The sequence below is a fragment of the Phalacrocorax carbo genome, chromosome 16, assembly GCF_963921805.1.
Source record: "Phalacrocorax carbo chromosome 16, bPhaCar2.1, whole genome shotgun sequence".
Classification (NCBI taxonomy): domain Eukaryota; kingdom Metazoa; phylum Chordata; class Aves; order Suliformes; family Phalacrocoracidae; genus Phalacrocorax; species Phalacrocorax carbo.
The window spans coordinates 12,000,887-12,016,175 of record NC_087528.1 but is presented as its reverse complement, the minus strand read 5'-3'; the positions used below and the strand labels follow the sequence as shown (position 1 = coordinate 12,016,175).

The following is a 15,289-nucleotide window of genomic DNA, read 5'->3' as shown; positions in this document are numbered from 1 at the left end:
CTCTTAGACACACACAATGGTGTGGGGGGTGTAAAATAAAAAAGGGGAAAGACCTATTCAAGGCCCCAGAACAAGGCTTGCACGTGGGCACCATGAAGTATCCCTGACAAGTCTAGGCTGGAAATAAGTTTATGACCATTGCAGCCTTCCAATAGGAGTAATGGGGGGGAAAAAACAAGCTTGTTCTCAGAAATTAATCTTGAAGGGATCCTATGACCCAGAAGGCTCTTCCCATCCTTTCCTGCTAAGCACACAGAGCCGATGCCAGCACTAACGCCACGCTCCTCACCTGGAGAGAAAGTCACAACGCAGCTCCAAACCTCTTTTTCTAAAAAAAAAACAAAAACAGAAACGAAAAAAACCTGTTTATGACAGCTTAGGTCCATCCTCTTCTATCAGTTGAATCCATTGCAACATCTCAGTGTGAGCAATTTTAAGCCAAATACTTAAAACGTGACTATAGCCTGTGTGAGGAGGAGGAGGCAGCGCGGAGCGGCCATGAGCTGGCCGGAGGGTACCGGGGGAGCGAGGGCCGGGCACACGCTACCAGCAAAGGCATCATCTCAGCACCAGGAGTGACCTGTTGGGTTTTTTTCAGTGTACTTGCTGAATCGGAAAGCGCGCTTTGGGATGCTTTGTTCACACCGTTAGTCATCCCGCGAGCTCCTCGCCCGCTCCTCGGGGGCTCAGAGCCAACGAAGCAGCGGAGTGTTTCATGTTCTGGGGAACCAAGGCGCTAAGACAACAAATGAGCTGGAAGTCTTAGATTAGCAAAGTGCCGAAATTACTGGACCTGTCCGTTTAAAAATTGTTGTATTAACATAATGAATGAAGCCACATTTCCCACTTTCTCCCCAAGCTAATCTGCTTTGAGGCTTCTCTGATGTCTAATGAAACCTGAGCTCACCCTGCCTTTCCCCCTCCACAGGGCCTTTAATTGGGTCTCTCTAATGAGGACAGATGCCCAAGTAAGCTTGTAGTAACTTCTTATCTTCGCGACCTCTATCTCCAACTAATTTCAGCTTCAATTAGCCAACGGGTTCAGAAGTCAGTGGGGCAGGGTGGGAGGAAGAGCACGGCCGTGCACGCACAGCGGGGCCACGAGCCCACCGGTTCCTCCCGAAACCAGGCTCACCTCCGGCAGACCTCCGCTTCCGCCGGGTGCGGCTGTCCCACGCGCTCACGGTGACGGAGAGCACGCTGGCAGGGAGGAAGAAAACGCTTCAGGGAGCTCAGAGAAGAGCTACAGCCCAAGGGGGGTGATGCACAAGGTAGCAAGACTAGTGGAAAGCTAAAATCTACAGCGGGAGCTGTCGGACCCGTGGTATTTCCCGGCAGGTTGGCTGGCAGCGAGGGCTGGAGGAGAAGGGAATGAGGAGACAGAAAAGCCCAGATGAAACTCCATCTTCTGCTCTACCACTGACAGCGGCCCCTCGGCCACCTCGCTCGGCTGCTCGGTCCTGGGAGGATGGAAGCGCCGATGCACGTAAGACACCGGCGATCAGTGCAGCCGGCAGCGACGCGCCCCGTTCAAGCGACACATTCATCGCTCTTCTGCTAAAGTTCCTTTTCAAAGCCCTCTCGCAGGGGTAACAGCTCAGAACAAACTTTTCAACATGTAATTGCTTAAAATGGAAGAAACTGAAGGAGGGAAAAATAATTAAAAAAAAAAAATCAGGAAAATACATAACTTGCCAGGCCAAGAGAACTCATCCCGTAGAAGCACAGACAGGTGACTCGGAGCCAGGGCAGTTGTCAGAGCAGGGCTGGGGAGGAATATCGGTGTAACTTCTCCGAGAGTCAGATTGCAGGAAAGGTTGATTTAATGGCATGCTACACCAGCCTCTCCCCTCCACTGAGAAAAAAATAAATGGACGGGGACTTGCTCATCTAAACACACAGCGTACGTCAGAGGAACAAACTTGACTAGCTGCCACCCATAATTTATAAAACAAATTAAATCCATGGCAAAAATAACCATAACTTAAGAGCAGAGTGATTGTAGAATCTGGCAGAAAAAGGCCCCAGCCCGCATGAATCATTATTTTCTAGAGGAAACCTTATATAATCCAAGCCACTCTGTTTTAAAACAAATTAAACCTTCCGAAAACTCAAATTAATAGGTTTGGCAAAGCTCTGCCTTTAATTCAGGTATTTTGGCATTTGCTAAGATTAAAAACCCCACCTGGTACCAGCTAACCTCACGGTAGTCCACACCCTGCTTTCGGCATCTCCAGACACCTCCATCGGAAGGCAACGGGGAGGTGGGAGCACCCACCTGGGGCCGGAGGAAGGCGATTAGATTGCAATGCCATCTTGTGGAACAGGAGAAAACGGAAGACGGGGAAAAAAAATACCGCTCCGCCTGCACTTTGCAGTTGTAGGTTATTTTGCAGGACACGGCTATCGGCCCGGCAGGGCGTGTTCCGTGGCTGCTTCTCGTTTTCCCTGTCCGTCGGAACGGTTAGAGGCAGGCACGCGGTGACAACTGCAGAGGCACGGTCTGCTTCCCTCGCCCGGCTTGGAAGGGGACGGGCACGCTCACCAGAAGTAAGAGTTTGCTCTGGTTTTGCTTGTTTTAAGCTTGGTTTTAGTTTGTTTTAGGAGAGCCACCAAAAGGAGTGACTCGGGTAGGATCAGGAGTAGGACCGCACCGATCCCCCAGATCCGCCCCCCGCAATCCGTGGTACAGTTCAGCAAGACCCGAAGAGCGTTTCTGACCTCGTGCATCACGGCTTGCCTGCAGTCGCCTCCGCATACGTCGCACCTGCTGCCTACGCTCCCAGCTGTGGCCCGTGATACTAAAATCCCCGTATATCGTTATTATTACAAACAAAGCCTGGTTTAACCATCCTCTCTGCAGGGAGCTGTCTTTAGGTGTTAAAAAAATACCCAAAAAGGTGAAGGATGGGGGAAGTTACCACAAAGGTAAGCCAGGACGTAGCTGTGAATGGCGACAGACTTTCTCCTCTCCAGGATGAGGCCAACAGCAACCCGTGGCCAGGGGGAAAGAGCCACGGACTCTGCAGGCTCCTGACTAAATGCTTGAGCCTGACGATGAACGGAAATAAAAGCAACCCACACAGGCGCACGCTGCGCTGAGCGGCCGTGTTTTGGGGCCCCCACAAAACCCGCACCTGCTTACCTGAAACGGGCTGTGCCGCCAGCCCTCGGGGAGCTGGCACGGCGGGACAGCCCGCGCCGGAGCTGCAGGAGCCGGGGGGCTGCAAGCAAAGGGGAGGGCTGGTGCTCCTTCCCCAGGCGGGTGCAAGGGCACCGAGGGATGGGCTGATGCTGGAGCCCGCTCCGGTCAAGAGAGGATTAAAAACCACACAGGAGCTGCGTGGTGAACCCAAGCAACAGAACAGCGGAGCATCTAACCGCAGTGCAGCAGCACTCTTTTCAGGGCGCGTGTTTTCCTCTATTTTATTTGATTTTTTCAAAATTGGAAATTATGGAAATTTTTTCCAATCGGAATTGGAACGGACGGGATCACAGTTAGGCTATCTCTACCCAGGAAACCCCAAAATACTGAAGGAATCCGTCATTAAGGTATTGTAGCACGTGCCATACCATCACGTTGTTCCAGCAAAAGGGTTTGTTTGGGGCATATTTGTTTTCCCATCTCAACCATAATTATACTTTCATTCCTTTGCTTATTTTTAAATGCAGTTCTTAAGAGGGCATTCTGAGGGTTAAAATTTCTAATAAAAAAGTTAGTGAGACATGGTTACTGAGTGCTGCTCTGCACATAAAAACCCTGAAAGGTATGGAAACTGGGAGAGAGCAGGGACAAAAAACCCAAGAGAACCAGTGATGAAACTGAAATGTCAGGATTGTGCCCGCAGGCACTCCTCTAGCAAATCCGGTAAAGGCAGCCTAACACTTGATTAATGATTTGCCTGTACTTTTTGGTGAAAGCTCAGTGTGAATTTCTGAAATCTAAGACATACATATGTCCTAACACCCCTCCTAAATGCCCTGCATAAGCTGAAAAGGAATAAGACAATGCCAAGCAGCGTGCAAACACTTGCCGGCAGATGACTGATGATTTTCAACAATAATTTCATAAATACAGCAGACTGAAGTATATCCCACGGTTATTCTTCCGCTGGGAGTTCCCACTGACACCAGCGTGGGGCTGGCCGGGGCCACCAAGGGAGACGGGCTCCAACCGGGGCAGCCTTCGCTGGGCACAGGCAAGGGCTGGGACTGTCAACAGCTCCCGAGTCAGCAAGAGAAACGGCATTGCAAATAAACTGCAAGTGAAACAACCCACCCGAAACAACCTGGAGGCTTCTGCCAGGACTGAGTACGGCCAGAGGTGCAGACGCTGCTCTCTGCAACGCTCCTGCACCCAGCAGCGCCGGCGCCGAGCAGGTAGCAGCACCGAGGGCTGGTCGGCCGCCCCGTAAATCACGCTGGTCGCTGGAAACAACCGCCAAAGCTTGAAACGATGTTTGCATGAGAGCAGGACGTTGAAATATTGATTAAAGTTGGATTTCATCAGCAATACTTTGATTTTGTCATTATACTGGCTGCTAACAAAGACACACCCATTAATGCGTTACATTCTTGCTCGTAAAAGGGTGATTATTCCACTATTCACGCCAGGCTGCTCTGCTTGAATCCGCAGCCAGTGGCTCCAGTACAGGCACTCGTCAGAAAAATAAAAAGGCATTATGATTTCAAAAATGAGGCAAAACCAAGGAAACAAGCACACGCTGGAATACTGCAGAGACTGGGTCCAAGCAAACGTCTCCGTCCTAGGGAAGGAAGGGGTGGGCAAGGGAGAAGCCTGAGCATTTCACCCTGGCTTAAATCCAAAGTAACAGCGCAGAAACCAAAGAGTTACTAAAGATTTTATCAATTTAAATGAGATGTTGGAGGGCAGCAAAAAAAAAAACAACCAAACTTTGAAAAAACCACCTAGCCATGCCAGTTTTCCCGCTGCTTGGCTTTGTTCAAGGAATAATTGTACGTACGCGGAGGGTTTTTCTGATCTTAATATGCTAGTTAATTTTCAGCGCCAGGGATAAGGGTGGAAAAGGGATGGGAAGAATGCCCTTAAAGCCTGTGTCTTCCAGCATTATTGTTCTAAAACTGATGCTTAGGCAGAGCAGAACAGCTATCTGAGACAATATCGTGTTTACACATGCCCAAATTGTTATGCAAACACAGGAAGAACTATTGGAGCAGAGGGAACAGGCACCGAGAGGCAGCGCTTCTCACCACCCCTTGCAGAAAAATGTTTTTCAATGTGGAAAGGGTGAGAGAGGTCACCCCCAAGGAATCCAGCCTGGATCCTCCCAGCCTTCTCCTCTCCCATCCTCCTCCTCCTCCTCTCAAATTCCCCAGGGCAGCCAGCACGGGCTTCCGAGTTAAAGAGACAGGCTCGTTATCCAGCAACGTCGTCTGGGGGCTGCACGTGCACCAGGAACCTAAAAAGGGGGAGAAATACCTACGGAGGGAGAAGCTGTCCTGTGTGGAAGGGGACTCACTGCCTGCCCTGCGCAGGCACTTTGCGTCGTGCTTCCCTGCACTCGTGCAGAAAATGAAACCACAGAAATTAAGGGGAGACACCAAAGGCACGCGGGGGTACCTGCCATCATTCAAGTGCAACTATTCTTACATTAAATCCATCTTGCATCAACGTTAAAGATCTACAATAAAAAAGTTAGCCATGATCTGTGCAGTCACGCCTCTAATTCTGTCTGTAGTTGGTACGAGAGAAATTGGAAAGAAACACCTCTGACGAGTCAACTTTGACCTCCAGCAGAGGCCACAGTTTTTCATCAACCTACAGCAACCAAGCTTTCAAAAAGTTATCGCTGATGAAGAACCAAATAAATCCCTGAAATATATCGTCAGTGCTTGAAAAATGTCTCATCGTTGCCAGTCTGAGCTCAGTCGCTTTTGCTGCTACATCATCGCTCTACAGAATACAAGCTCCCCACCAGCCAGAAACCCTTTCTCCCCCCAGATGTGCGACCAAGTCAGCTCCCAACTTTCTCTACATAAGCCAAATTTCATTAACTTCTGGCTCTATGCCAAATTACTGCAGAGCAGAAATTACTCCTGTTAGCATTCTGAGTCCTCTAGAGTGCCAAAACCGAACCACAGGCACCAAAAGAGGAGACGTTATTTCCAGAAGCCTCACTACCACCACCTCCCCATGGACGTCCTCCCCCAGTCCCTCCTCGGTGTCACTCATCCCCCAGGACAAGGACACCTTCTGCCACCCCCACAGCATCCTCCCCCAGCCATTGCTGCCAAACCCCCAGCTCCTCATGCTATAGATGAAACCTGCCTTCTCTCCCTCGAGGCGTATAACCTCGCTTTGGCTATAGGGAAAGAGAGCCCACTTTAGCTTTACCAGCTTGCACGAAGCTTGCGGAGCCACCAGCGAGGATTTCACGTCTGGCAGGCTGTGAACGCCGCCTGGTTGCGAACACATTCCTGCAGGACACCACCAGAAAGGGCCCTGCGGCATCACCCCCCGCTACGACCGGTTTGCGAGAGCTGGTAGCTAGCAAGTTTTTTAAACCTAATTAACATGTACCACACTCATTTCGTACAGTTCAACAGTTTCCAATCCGAGTATTGTGCAACGCCGGAGCCAAAAGGCTTAAGGAAGTTAACTGCATCAACACAGAGCACGCGCAGCGAGTCAGACCTGCGACAGCAGCTAAGGTCACGTTTGAGTTTGGAGAGCTGGGGTTTTTTAACTTTTAAAAGAAGCTGTCCTCGGGGGAGCACTCTGCACGCAGCCTCTGAGCGCTAGACTGGTTTCTCATCATTTAATAACAGGGCAGGATTTGTGCTCAAGCCAGTTCCTACCACAGGACGTTGATTTCTTATCCACCATCTTCACATGCCGCGTCTGGTTGCGAAGCTTGTCGTCTGTGTTTTCAACCAGGTTAGTGAGGTCGTCGATGATCTCTGGGGAAAGAAAAACACGAGCATTAATCTCCGAGCCCCGCAGCATCACTGCTCAACAAGCACGCTCCTGCTGGAAGCTCCCAAATGGAAACCAGCTGCATCCTCCTGCCTTCCAGTATGACAGACCAGTTCTCCACATGCACGGAAAGGTCCAAATCCTGGGAAATACTACACAAGAGACTTGGACTTCAGATTTAGTCGACTCCTCCGCTGCAAGAGCGGAGGAAAAAAATACAGCCTGAAACAGCAGGATCAGCCTAGGTAGCCACGGAGTATAGGATGTCGGCAGCCACAAAACACCAGCCAAAGTAAGAGGATTAGTGCATATGCTAAAGGAAATCTGAAATTTCAGTCCCTGGAACACAGCATCTCAACGCTTGGCCATTACAGAGCCATTAAACCCCGTTCAGAACTGCTGTCTCCATAAATGCCTTTGAGGGCATTCGGCCCAGTCCCAACCAAGCGACCACGGAGGGTGCAGTCAAAGTCCCGCCGCGGTTCAGTTCCCGAGATGTGCGGATGGCCGTTCTGCCTGCGGCTCAAATGATCCTCTGGGAAAAGGGAACTGAGCAAAATTTCTTCTACATGTATTTTTAATAGCGGGAAAAGGAAAATTTCAAGCCAACCTGCCCTCAACATCATGCTACGATGACTGAAATTTCATCGGGGAAATGGGAGCAGGTGCAAGGCTTACTCCCAGAGAGTTGTTGGGCTGGGGTTTTTTGACACTGAAAATTAAAAGCCACGTTCAGGTACCAAATTTCCTTCTTGCTGACTGTTACGCCCTAATTTTATTGAATTACACGGGCAGTGCTTCTCGCTGGGTGTACGAATACACTGCGTTTGAGTTGCTTTCTACTCTGCAGGTAGGAATGGCCTTTTTTGTGTGTGATAGAGCAGGAGGAGGACAGCAGCCAAAACCGGAATGCTACTGCAAAGCATCTCGCTCTGGTTACACTTCTAGCACTTTCTCCACGATGGATCGCTGCCTTAATAAATCTGACCCGTGTTCCGAGCTCAGGCCGGGGCCGGCAGCCACGGCAGGCGGGGGGTGCTGCGCTCTCCAGCCGCTGGTACCCAGGCAGCCGCCAGCACTGCCCCGCTCCGCTGCAGCACGACTGATGCGTCTGGGTTTAACGGACCGTAAGCAAAAGAAAAAGTTAGAGCGCCCAGTGTTCAGTTGGCAACATGTGCTACTGTTCTAACTGGTTTTAGGCACCATAACCCTGCACGCACGCTGGCTGCGGGGTAAAGCAAACAAGTCCCATCACCAGGATAGGGCCCGTATGAATTAGTGTTGTGGTTCAGCCCCCGTCGGCAACTCAGCGCCCCGCAGCCGCTCGGTCTCTGCCCCCACCCCTGTGGGACGGGGGAGAGAATCGGAAGAGCAAAAGCAAAAAAACTAAAAACTTGTGGGTTGAGATAAGAACAGTTTAATAATTAGAATAAAATAATAATTATAATAATATTGATTATGATAATATTAACAACAATGATAATATAATAAAAAGGAAAAGGGAAAAAGGGAAAACACCAGAAACACAAGTGATACACCCGCTCACCACCCGCCGACCGACGCTGCCCGTCCCCGAGCCGCGGTTGCTGCCTCCCTCCCCCGGCCAGCCCCTCCCAGGTAACATACTGGGCATGACGTTACATGATATGGAATATCCCTTTGGCCAGTGTGAATCCGCTCTCTCGGCTGTGCCCCCTCCCCTCCCGGCTGCTTGTGCCCCCGGCAGAGCCTGGGGAGCTGGAAAAGCCCTTGCCTAGCACAAGCACTGCCCAGCAACAACCAAACCATCGGTGTGTTATCAGCATTGTTTTCACACCAAGTCCAAAGCACAGCACCGTGCCAGCTGCAGGGAAGAAAATTAACTCTTTCCCAGCTAAAACCATGACAGCCTTTATTGCTTTGACTGTATTCCTTCAAAGGAGATTTCCCAAATACCTCTGCCAGGAAAAGGGATGATACTGAAGAGGGCATTCTTTGCACTTCCAAAGCTTCCCTGTGACACTAGACTAAAACCTTGAGCTTGCAAGGGCAGCACAGCTTCCCAAGCACCTGTACACCTCTGCTGGCCACCACTTTTATACCAGCGCTTGAAAGGGAATGGTTTCCTCCGCAGTTCACCTTCCTGCAGCAAAAGAAGTTAGCTGTGCAGGGTGCTTATGTCCTCAAATCTTACCAAGTAGCAGGCATCGCTCTAGATACAGAGATAAAACCACTTTGATCGTACATATGGATAACAGAAAACAGATATAAAAAAATCAAAGTTCTGAAGGCACAAAGGAAGTTTTCAAAGGCATATGTAGCACGGAGGTTTTACTCTCCCAGAGAGCTGGGAGATTTAAGCATCATCCTTCTAACGCGTGCTTTTTAAGTCTGCCCCACAAGCACTCCATCTCCAGCAAATCTCTGTGTAAAATGACACCAGCATCTAAGAAATCTTGTACTTTGATAATATATATCTTTCTGAAAACATGAGCTCCTGATTCACGTCCCTCAGCCTAAACCATCCAAGTCCTGACATGAGGGAGGGCAGAAGGCAAACATCGACGGCTCCTGTGGGTGCAGCCTCGGCTTCACCCTACAGATCTAAACCATTCACCACTCCTGTGGTTAAGCAACATCACCCCACCGCTACCGCTCTATTCCAGACACAAACTCTCCATATTTGTGAAGCTGTTTAAAATACTCAAGATTTTGTTGGTCGTCCTGCAGCAAAACACATCTTCCCAAGTGACGGCAGGTACTTTGTTTGAACTGCAGGATTCGTTCAGTTCATAGTTCAGATACTAATTCTCCTCCCCCTCACACCCAACTTTCCCAGGTCCAACATCTGCAAAGCCAACAACATTTTGGGGAAACTTTATCTGTCTTTGCGTGATTCGGCACACAGGAAAACCAGTACAATGCTGCCTGCAAAGGCAGGCTTTCTCATGTTTGCCTCCCGATGAAGAAAAAAAAGTGCCGAAAGTTCCCATCGTTGTCAAGGACAAAGTGATAAGCATGCTTGGGAAATAGGAGACTTTCCTTTGCCAACACTGACCAGACCCTCCTTGAAAAACATCCTGGTGAACAAGCTGTAGCTGAATGAGAACAAATGCAAGCAGGAAAATTTTCTGTCATCGTTTCAAAGCCCAAGGCGTTGCAATTGGGATTATATCTAGAGCCTCTCCTTTCCCATCCCCCTGCCCAAGCCATTCCCCCGCCAGACCAACCAGCAGGAGCCATTTCTGAACAGAGAACTGGCCCGCACAGCTCGGGAGAAGCGCTTCTCCGTATCCGTATGTCTCTTGATACGGTCAGGTTTCAGGGGAGCAGGCCGAGCACGCAGCCCAAAGCTCATCAAGCAACCAGCCCTTCGATGCAACGTGCAGTTAGGGCCTGGAGAGGCGTTGGGGCGTGCACGGCACAGCCGCGAGGTCTCAGTAGGGTCTCCCCCTCCACCTGGGCTTGCCATGGGGACAAAGCACAGGGAGGTTCTCAGCCCCTCACCAGTTGAATCAGAAGCCTGGACCAGTGGGTTCCCCAGGCCAGGGTGCCCTTACACCCACCGACAGCCCGCAGAGGAACATCCACCCCGCCAACCCCACCAACACCTTGCACAGGAACACCCATCCGCCCCTGTAGACCCACCACCCCCCCCCACAGCCTGCACAGGAACACCCACCCCTCTACCCCCACCAACACGCCGTTGCGGTGACACGCGGGCTCAGAGCAGCTCTCCACCTTCCTGCAAACTAAAGAATGTCTCCCCACTCTAAGGCAGAGGGGACACAGAATTACACGCTGTATAAGGCAGAGCTGAAAACTAGTAATGAATTTCTAAGGCAGGCAGAGCAGCTGCCAGAGAAAACTAACTCCATGGCTAAGAAAGTCTTTAGAGCACTGACAGCCCTACGTTAGCTCTCAGCAGGCTCCTGAGACCTCTTCTGACAGATGACCCACCTGCAACCCGTTTTGCCCTTCAAGCTGGCAATCACATTTGGGATGAAAAATTTTCTACCACCTCCCATTTACCTGACTATGCAAGGAGCAAGGTAAAAAAAGCCGAGAGAAACCTGAAAAAGGGGAAGGGGCGAGGCTCCCCCGTTGCGAGGGAGCAGACGGAAAAGCAGGCTGACTGCTGAAGGGCTGCCAGTGACCTGACAGAGGACGTTTCCGTAACCCTGCACTGCGGACCACGTTTAAACCAGTAACGCAAATTTATCCAAGGTCTTCTTTCAGTGCAGCAGGGTCTTGAAGCAGAAGGTAAAACCTCCTGCAGAGCTGCTGGCATTAAAATCTGAGTCGTTTAAGTCCAGCTGATGTGGGAGAAGTTTGAAGGTTGCTCATCTGTCGGAGATGAGCTCAGACAGGACCTCCTAGATTGGCTGGGACTTCTTGAAAACCAACGGCACGGCCTTGCTCGTCCCTGCACACGCGTCCCTTTGCTAGGGCCACAGCCAGGCAGGTGCGTTGGCTTTTGGGCTCACCAGCGGACGAGGCAGCCAAACGCGCCAAGCACGGAAGCGGCAGGTTTCTGTAAGAAGGCAGAGGTAGGCGCGTGGGCATTACCGGTTCTCCTCGCCTCCTTCCTGCGAGGCTGCAGCGGTGAGACGCAAACCCGTCCCTACAAATCTGGATGCTTTTTCTGGTGATCAAAGCTATAAAATCTGGGCTGGAGCCCTCAAAAGGGCAGGATTTCTTCAGAAGCCTGGTATATATCACACGGCAAAAGCAGCAATGGGCTTTACAGATTTGAGGTCAATAGCGGCATACCTTAAACCAGGACGGAGTCATGGAAGGTCTCCATTTGGTGGACACAAGCCCATCCGCAGTCCTGCCCTTGCTCCTCTGGCTACGGGACCTGCGATGGAGAGGGCCTGGGCAGCCCTCTGGGGAATCGGGATGAATTCCGCACAGGGGAGTTACAAGCAAAAAAAAGATGCAATGAGGAAACAGCGAAGCAAGCAGATGACAGAAAAAATGTAGGTTGATATATTCTGAAATATTTGATTAAAAAAAAAAACAAACACACACAAAAACCCCCACAGCAGCGGTTTTTGATCTCGGGCAACGTGTTTTGGAGCAATGCCGAGCAGCCAGGCTGAACGCGGGCCCAGGTCAGAAAAGGTGGGAGAGGCATCCCTGTTGAAGAGGTGGGAGAGGCTGGAAACCGCGGCCGCACGGTCAGTCAGCCCTCTCCCGTTCCAGCATTAACTCTGCCTCCTGCTCCCGGCAAGGAGAGGGGTGTTTGCTTGGGAATGCATGAGCAAAGGGAGGAAAAGGTCCTTCTGTTTATTTAAAAAAAAAAAACCAAAACAACCACCAAATAAGTTTTGTGTTTGTTTAATGTTTTGCATTAAACCTAAAACATATTTTGTCCATAAAAACAAATGCAAAACTCATTTAATCAGACCCAAACTTGTCGGTGCATCAGCTATCACAGCCAGAAAATTAAAGCTTCTGAGCTGCAGCTGAACACGAAGCATTTGAAAAAAACTGCCCATTGAACTGCTTCACTGGGCACAGCACGCTGGAGCACTGTCAGCGCCTACAAGTCAGTTTTTAAAGACCCAAGAAGCCACTGATTGACCCAGATCAGCACAAGACTACTCAGAGATGCGAGCGCGTAACCGTTAAATATTTCTTTTCAAAGTTTTATTGAAATGGATTAAGAAAAGTGAAGCGACTGGTCTGAACCCTGGATCATAAGCACTTTCCACTCCGCTCTATCACGCTTGGCTTCGCAATCTCAAGTGATATATTAAAGGCTGAAGAAGATGATCCTTGTAATACCTCTGAATTAAATGCCTGCATTAGAAGTCACACTAGCATCGCATTTCGCTGCTACCGGTTTCTGGGGTCCATCCACGTGCACGGGTGTGAGTTCAGAAGGACTGTGCTAAACGTGACTGCCAGAAGGTAAAAACCTTCCCTGAAACTGCAGTGGAACGACAACCTGGTAGCAGCAGTAGGGTCTATTTACTTACATCTTCAAAATCACACCTGCTGATAGCCAGAAAAATAAAGATTTATGCAAAGGCCACCAACAGAAGACAGGTGAGAAAAAATTGAGCAGAAGAAACGATATGTAATCCTGGGAATTTCTCAGGAAAAAAGCTCATTCTTCATATCCTTTTTCCTTCGAAGACTTTGCCACTGCAATGAAAATCAGAAACATTGTTTTAATTCCTAAAAGCGCTGATGCCTTCTGTAAAAAGCTGGTTCTGCTTCTCTCCAACCACGGCATGGATAATTTCAGAGCCTCCCGTGAGACGGGAATCCCACCCGGTAGAGCCGTAAGTCATCTCTCCGGGAAACGGCCATACATCACGCTCCAGCTGGTCTCTCGTGCTACGGGCTCGCGCAGGACGGGAAAGCAAACCCTGAGTGGAATCCAAGCCAGGTGCTGGAGCAGTCTGCTGCGTCCAAAGGGATCCTTTTGCTTTTCTCCTCTATCCGCCTCAAAGAGGCTGCGAGCTTCAGGCCCTGGGTTTGCCCGCAGCATAACACAGAGACCAGAGGTCCTCCTCGCGCCCACCATCTGCCTTTCCCATATTCCCAACCTCTCTGTTGACATTTCTAACAGCGCTTCCTATGGGTTTGAAATCGGACTTCTCTGGCAGCCCCACCTTCTGTGTCAACTCAGCCATCAAGTCTTTCTACAGCTGGTCAGAAGCTTTCCAAGGGAACGGTTTCCACTGGAAAACCATTCGACAGATGATAAAAACAGTACATCCCAGAGCGCTCTGCATGCCTGGACCTTCAGCGCTTCACCTCCTCGATGATGCCCTTCAAGCTGAAACACATCCCTGACCAGCCTGAAGTGAATAACCAGCTTTCAGCTTGCAAATGAAATTCTCAGTTTTGACAACAAAACGAGAAGCCCAAACGTTTCCAGTTGGCAAAAGCCCCTTTTCCAACCCATTAAGCCGCTCCATCTTTCCTCCCTTTCTGACCCCAGTGCCAGTGCCCGGCCAGCCCTGCTCTGCTCCAGCAATGCTGAAGACAGAGGAGCAAGTCAAGCGCTAGGGCATGAGATCATGCTAAAGACACAAAATTAATATTGCATCTCTCTCTGCAGGGGCCAAACAGCAGCAAGGTACGCCAGACTTACGGCACACGCATCAGCGCTGCACGTTTCAATCAATAAAGGCTTACCTTGTGAGATTAAAAGTCACGACATGAAGTGCAGCACACGGACACGGAGGAGGTGATCCTGCCCAACAGCTATGGATGCTGTCATGCTCTCATCACCAGGGCACTGTGAACTAAGCCACCAAACCCAGAGCCCTCCTTGCTGTTTCTCCCACTGAGGAGCTCACGAGAGAAGCTGAGCGGTGCAGAAGGACAGGCCAGAAGGATGGGATCTCATCCAAAGAGACCCAGACAGGCTGGAGAGGTGGGTCTGGGAGAACTTCATAAGGTTCAACAAGGCCAAGTGCAAGGTCCTGCTCCTGGGTCGGGGCAACCCCCAGTGTCCACACAGGCTGGGGGATGGAGGGATGGAGAGCAGCCCTGCGGAGGGGGAGCTGGGGGTGCTAGGGAATGAAAAGCTGGACATGAGCCAGCAATGTGCACTTGCAGCCCAGAAAACCAACTGTATTGTGGGCTGCATCCCCAGCAGCGTGGGCAGCAGGGCGAGGGAGGGGGTCCTGCCCTCCTGCCCCGCTCTGTGAGACCCCCCTGCAGCGCCGCCTCCAGCTTGGGGCTCCTCAGCACGGGACAGACACGGGGCTGTTGGAGTGGGGCCAGGGGGGGCACAGAAATGCTCCGGGGGCTGGAGCCCCTCTGCTGCGAGGCCGGGCTGGGAGAGCTGGGGTTGTGCAGCCTGGGGAGGAGAAGGCTGCGGGGAGACCTTATTGTGGCCTTTCAGTCCCTAAAGGGGGGCTGTAGGAACGATGGGGGCAACCTCTTTAGCAAGGCCTGTTGTGACAGGACAAGGGGGGATGGCTTTAAACTAAAGGAGAGGAGATTTAGGCTGGACATAAGGAAGAAATTTTTCACAGAGAGGGCAGTGAAACCTGGCCCAGGTTGCCCCGAGAGGTGGTCGATGCCCCAGCCCTAGAGACATCCAAGGCCAGACTGGACGGGGCTCTGAGCGACCTGATCTAGTTGGGGATGTCCCTGCTCACTGCAGGGGGTTGGGCTGGATGGGCTCTAAAGGCCCCTCTCAACACAAACCATTCCATGATTCCGTGTGGGTTTTTTTCCTACCCTTTCTCCACTCATGAGCATGGAAGCGATCTGGTTGCCCTTCCCTCCTACTGTGTCTCCCTGTTCCTGCCCCTGCCCCACAAAGCTGCACCAACTTTCTGAAGGCATGGGATTTTTTTTTTTTAATAATTCTCCTTA

General features: G+C 50.8%; 1 protein-coding gene across 2 annotated transcripts in view; it reads right to left on the bottom strand.

Moving 5' to 3' along the window:
* The window catches only part of STX8 (syntaxin 8), a 107,877-nt gene that overhangs the window by 31,588 nt on the left and 61,000 nt on the right, over positions 1-15,289 (bottom strand). Inside the window, exon 7 of one of the 2 annotated variants that reach the window (XM_064466954.1) lies at positions 6,841-6,942. In XM_064466954.1, the coding sequence (XP_064323024.1) occupies positions 6,841-6,942 (102 nt within the window). Of the gene's footprint in view, positions 1-6,840; positions 6,943-13,040; positions 13,094-15,289 lie in introns of those variants that run through there. The other variant, XM_064466956.1, reaches the window with a different exon arrangement.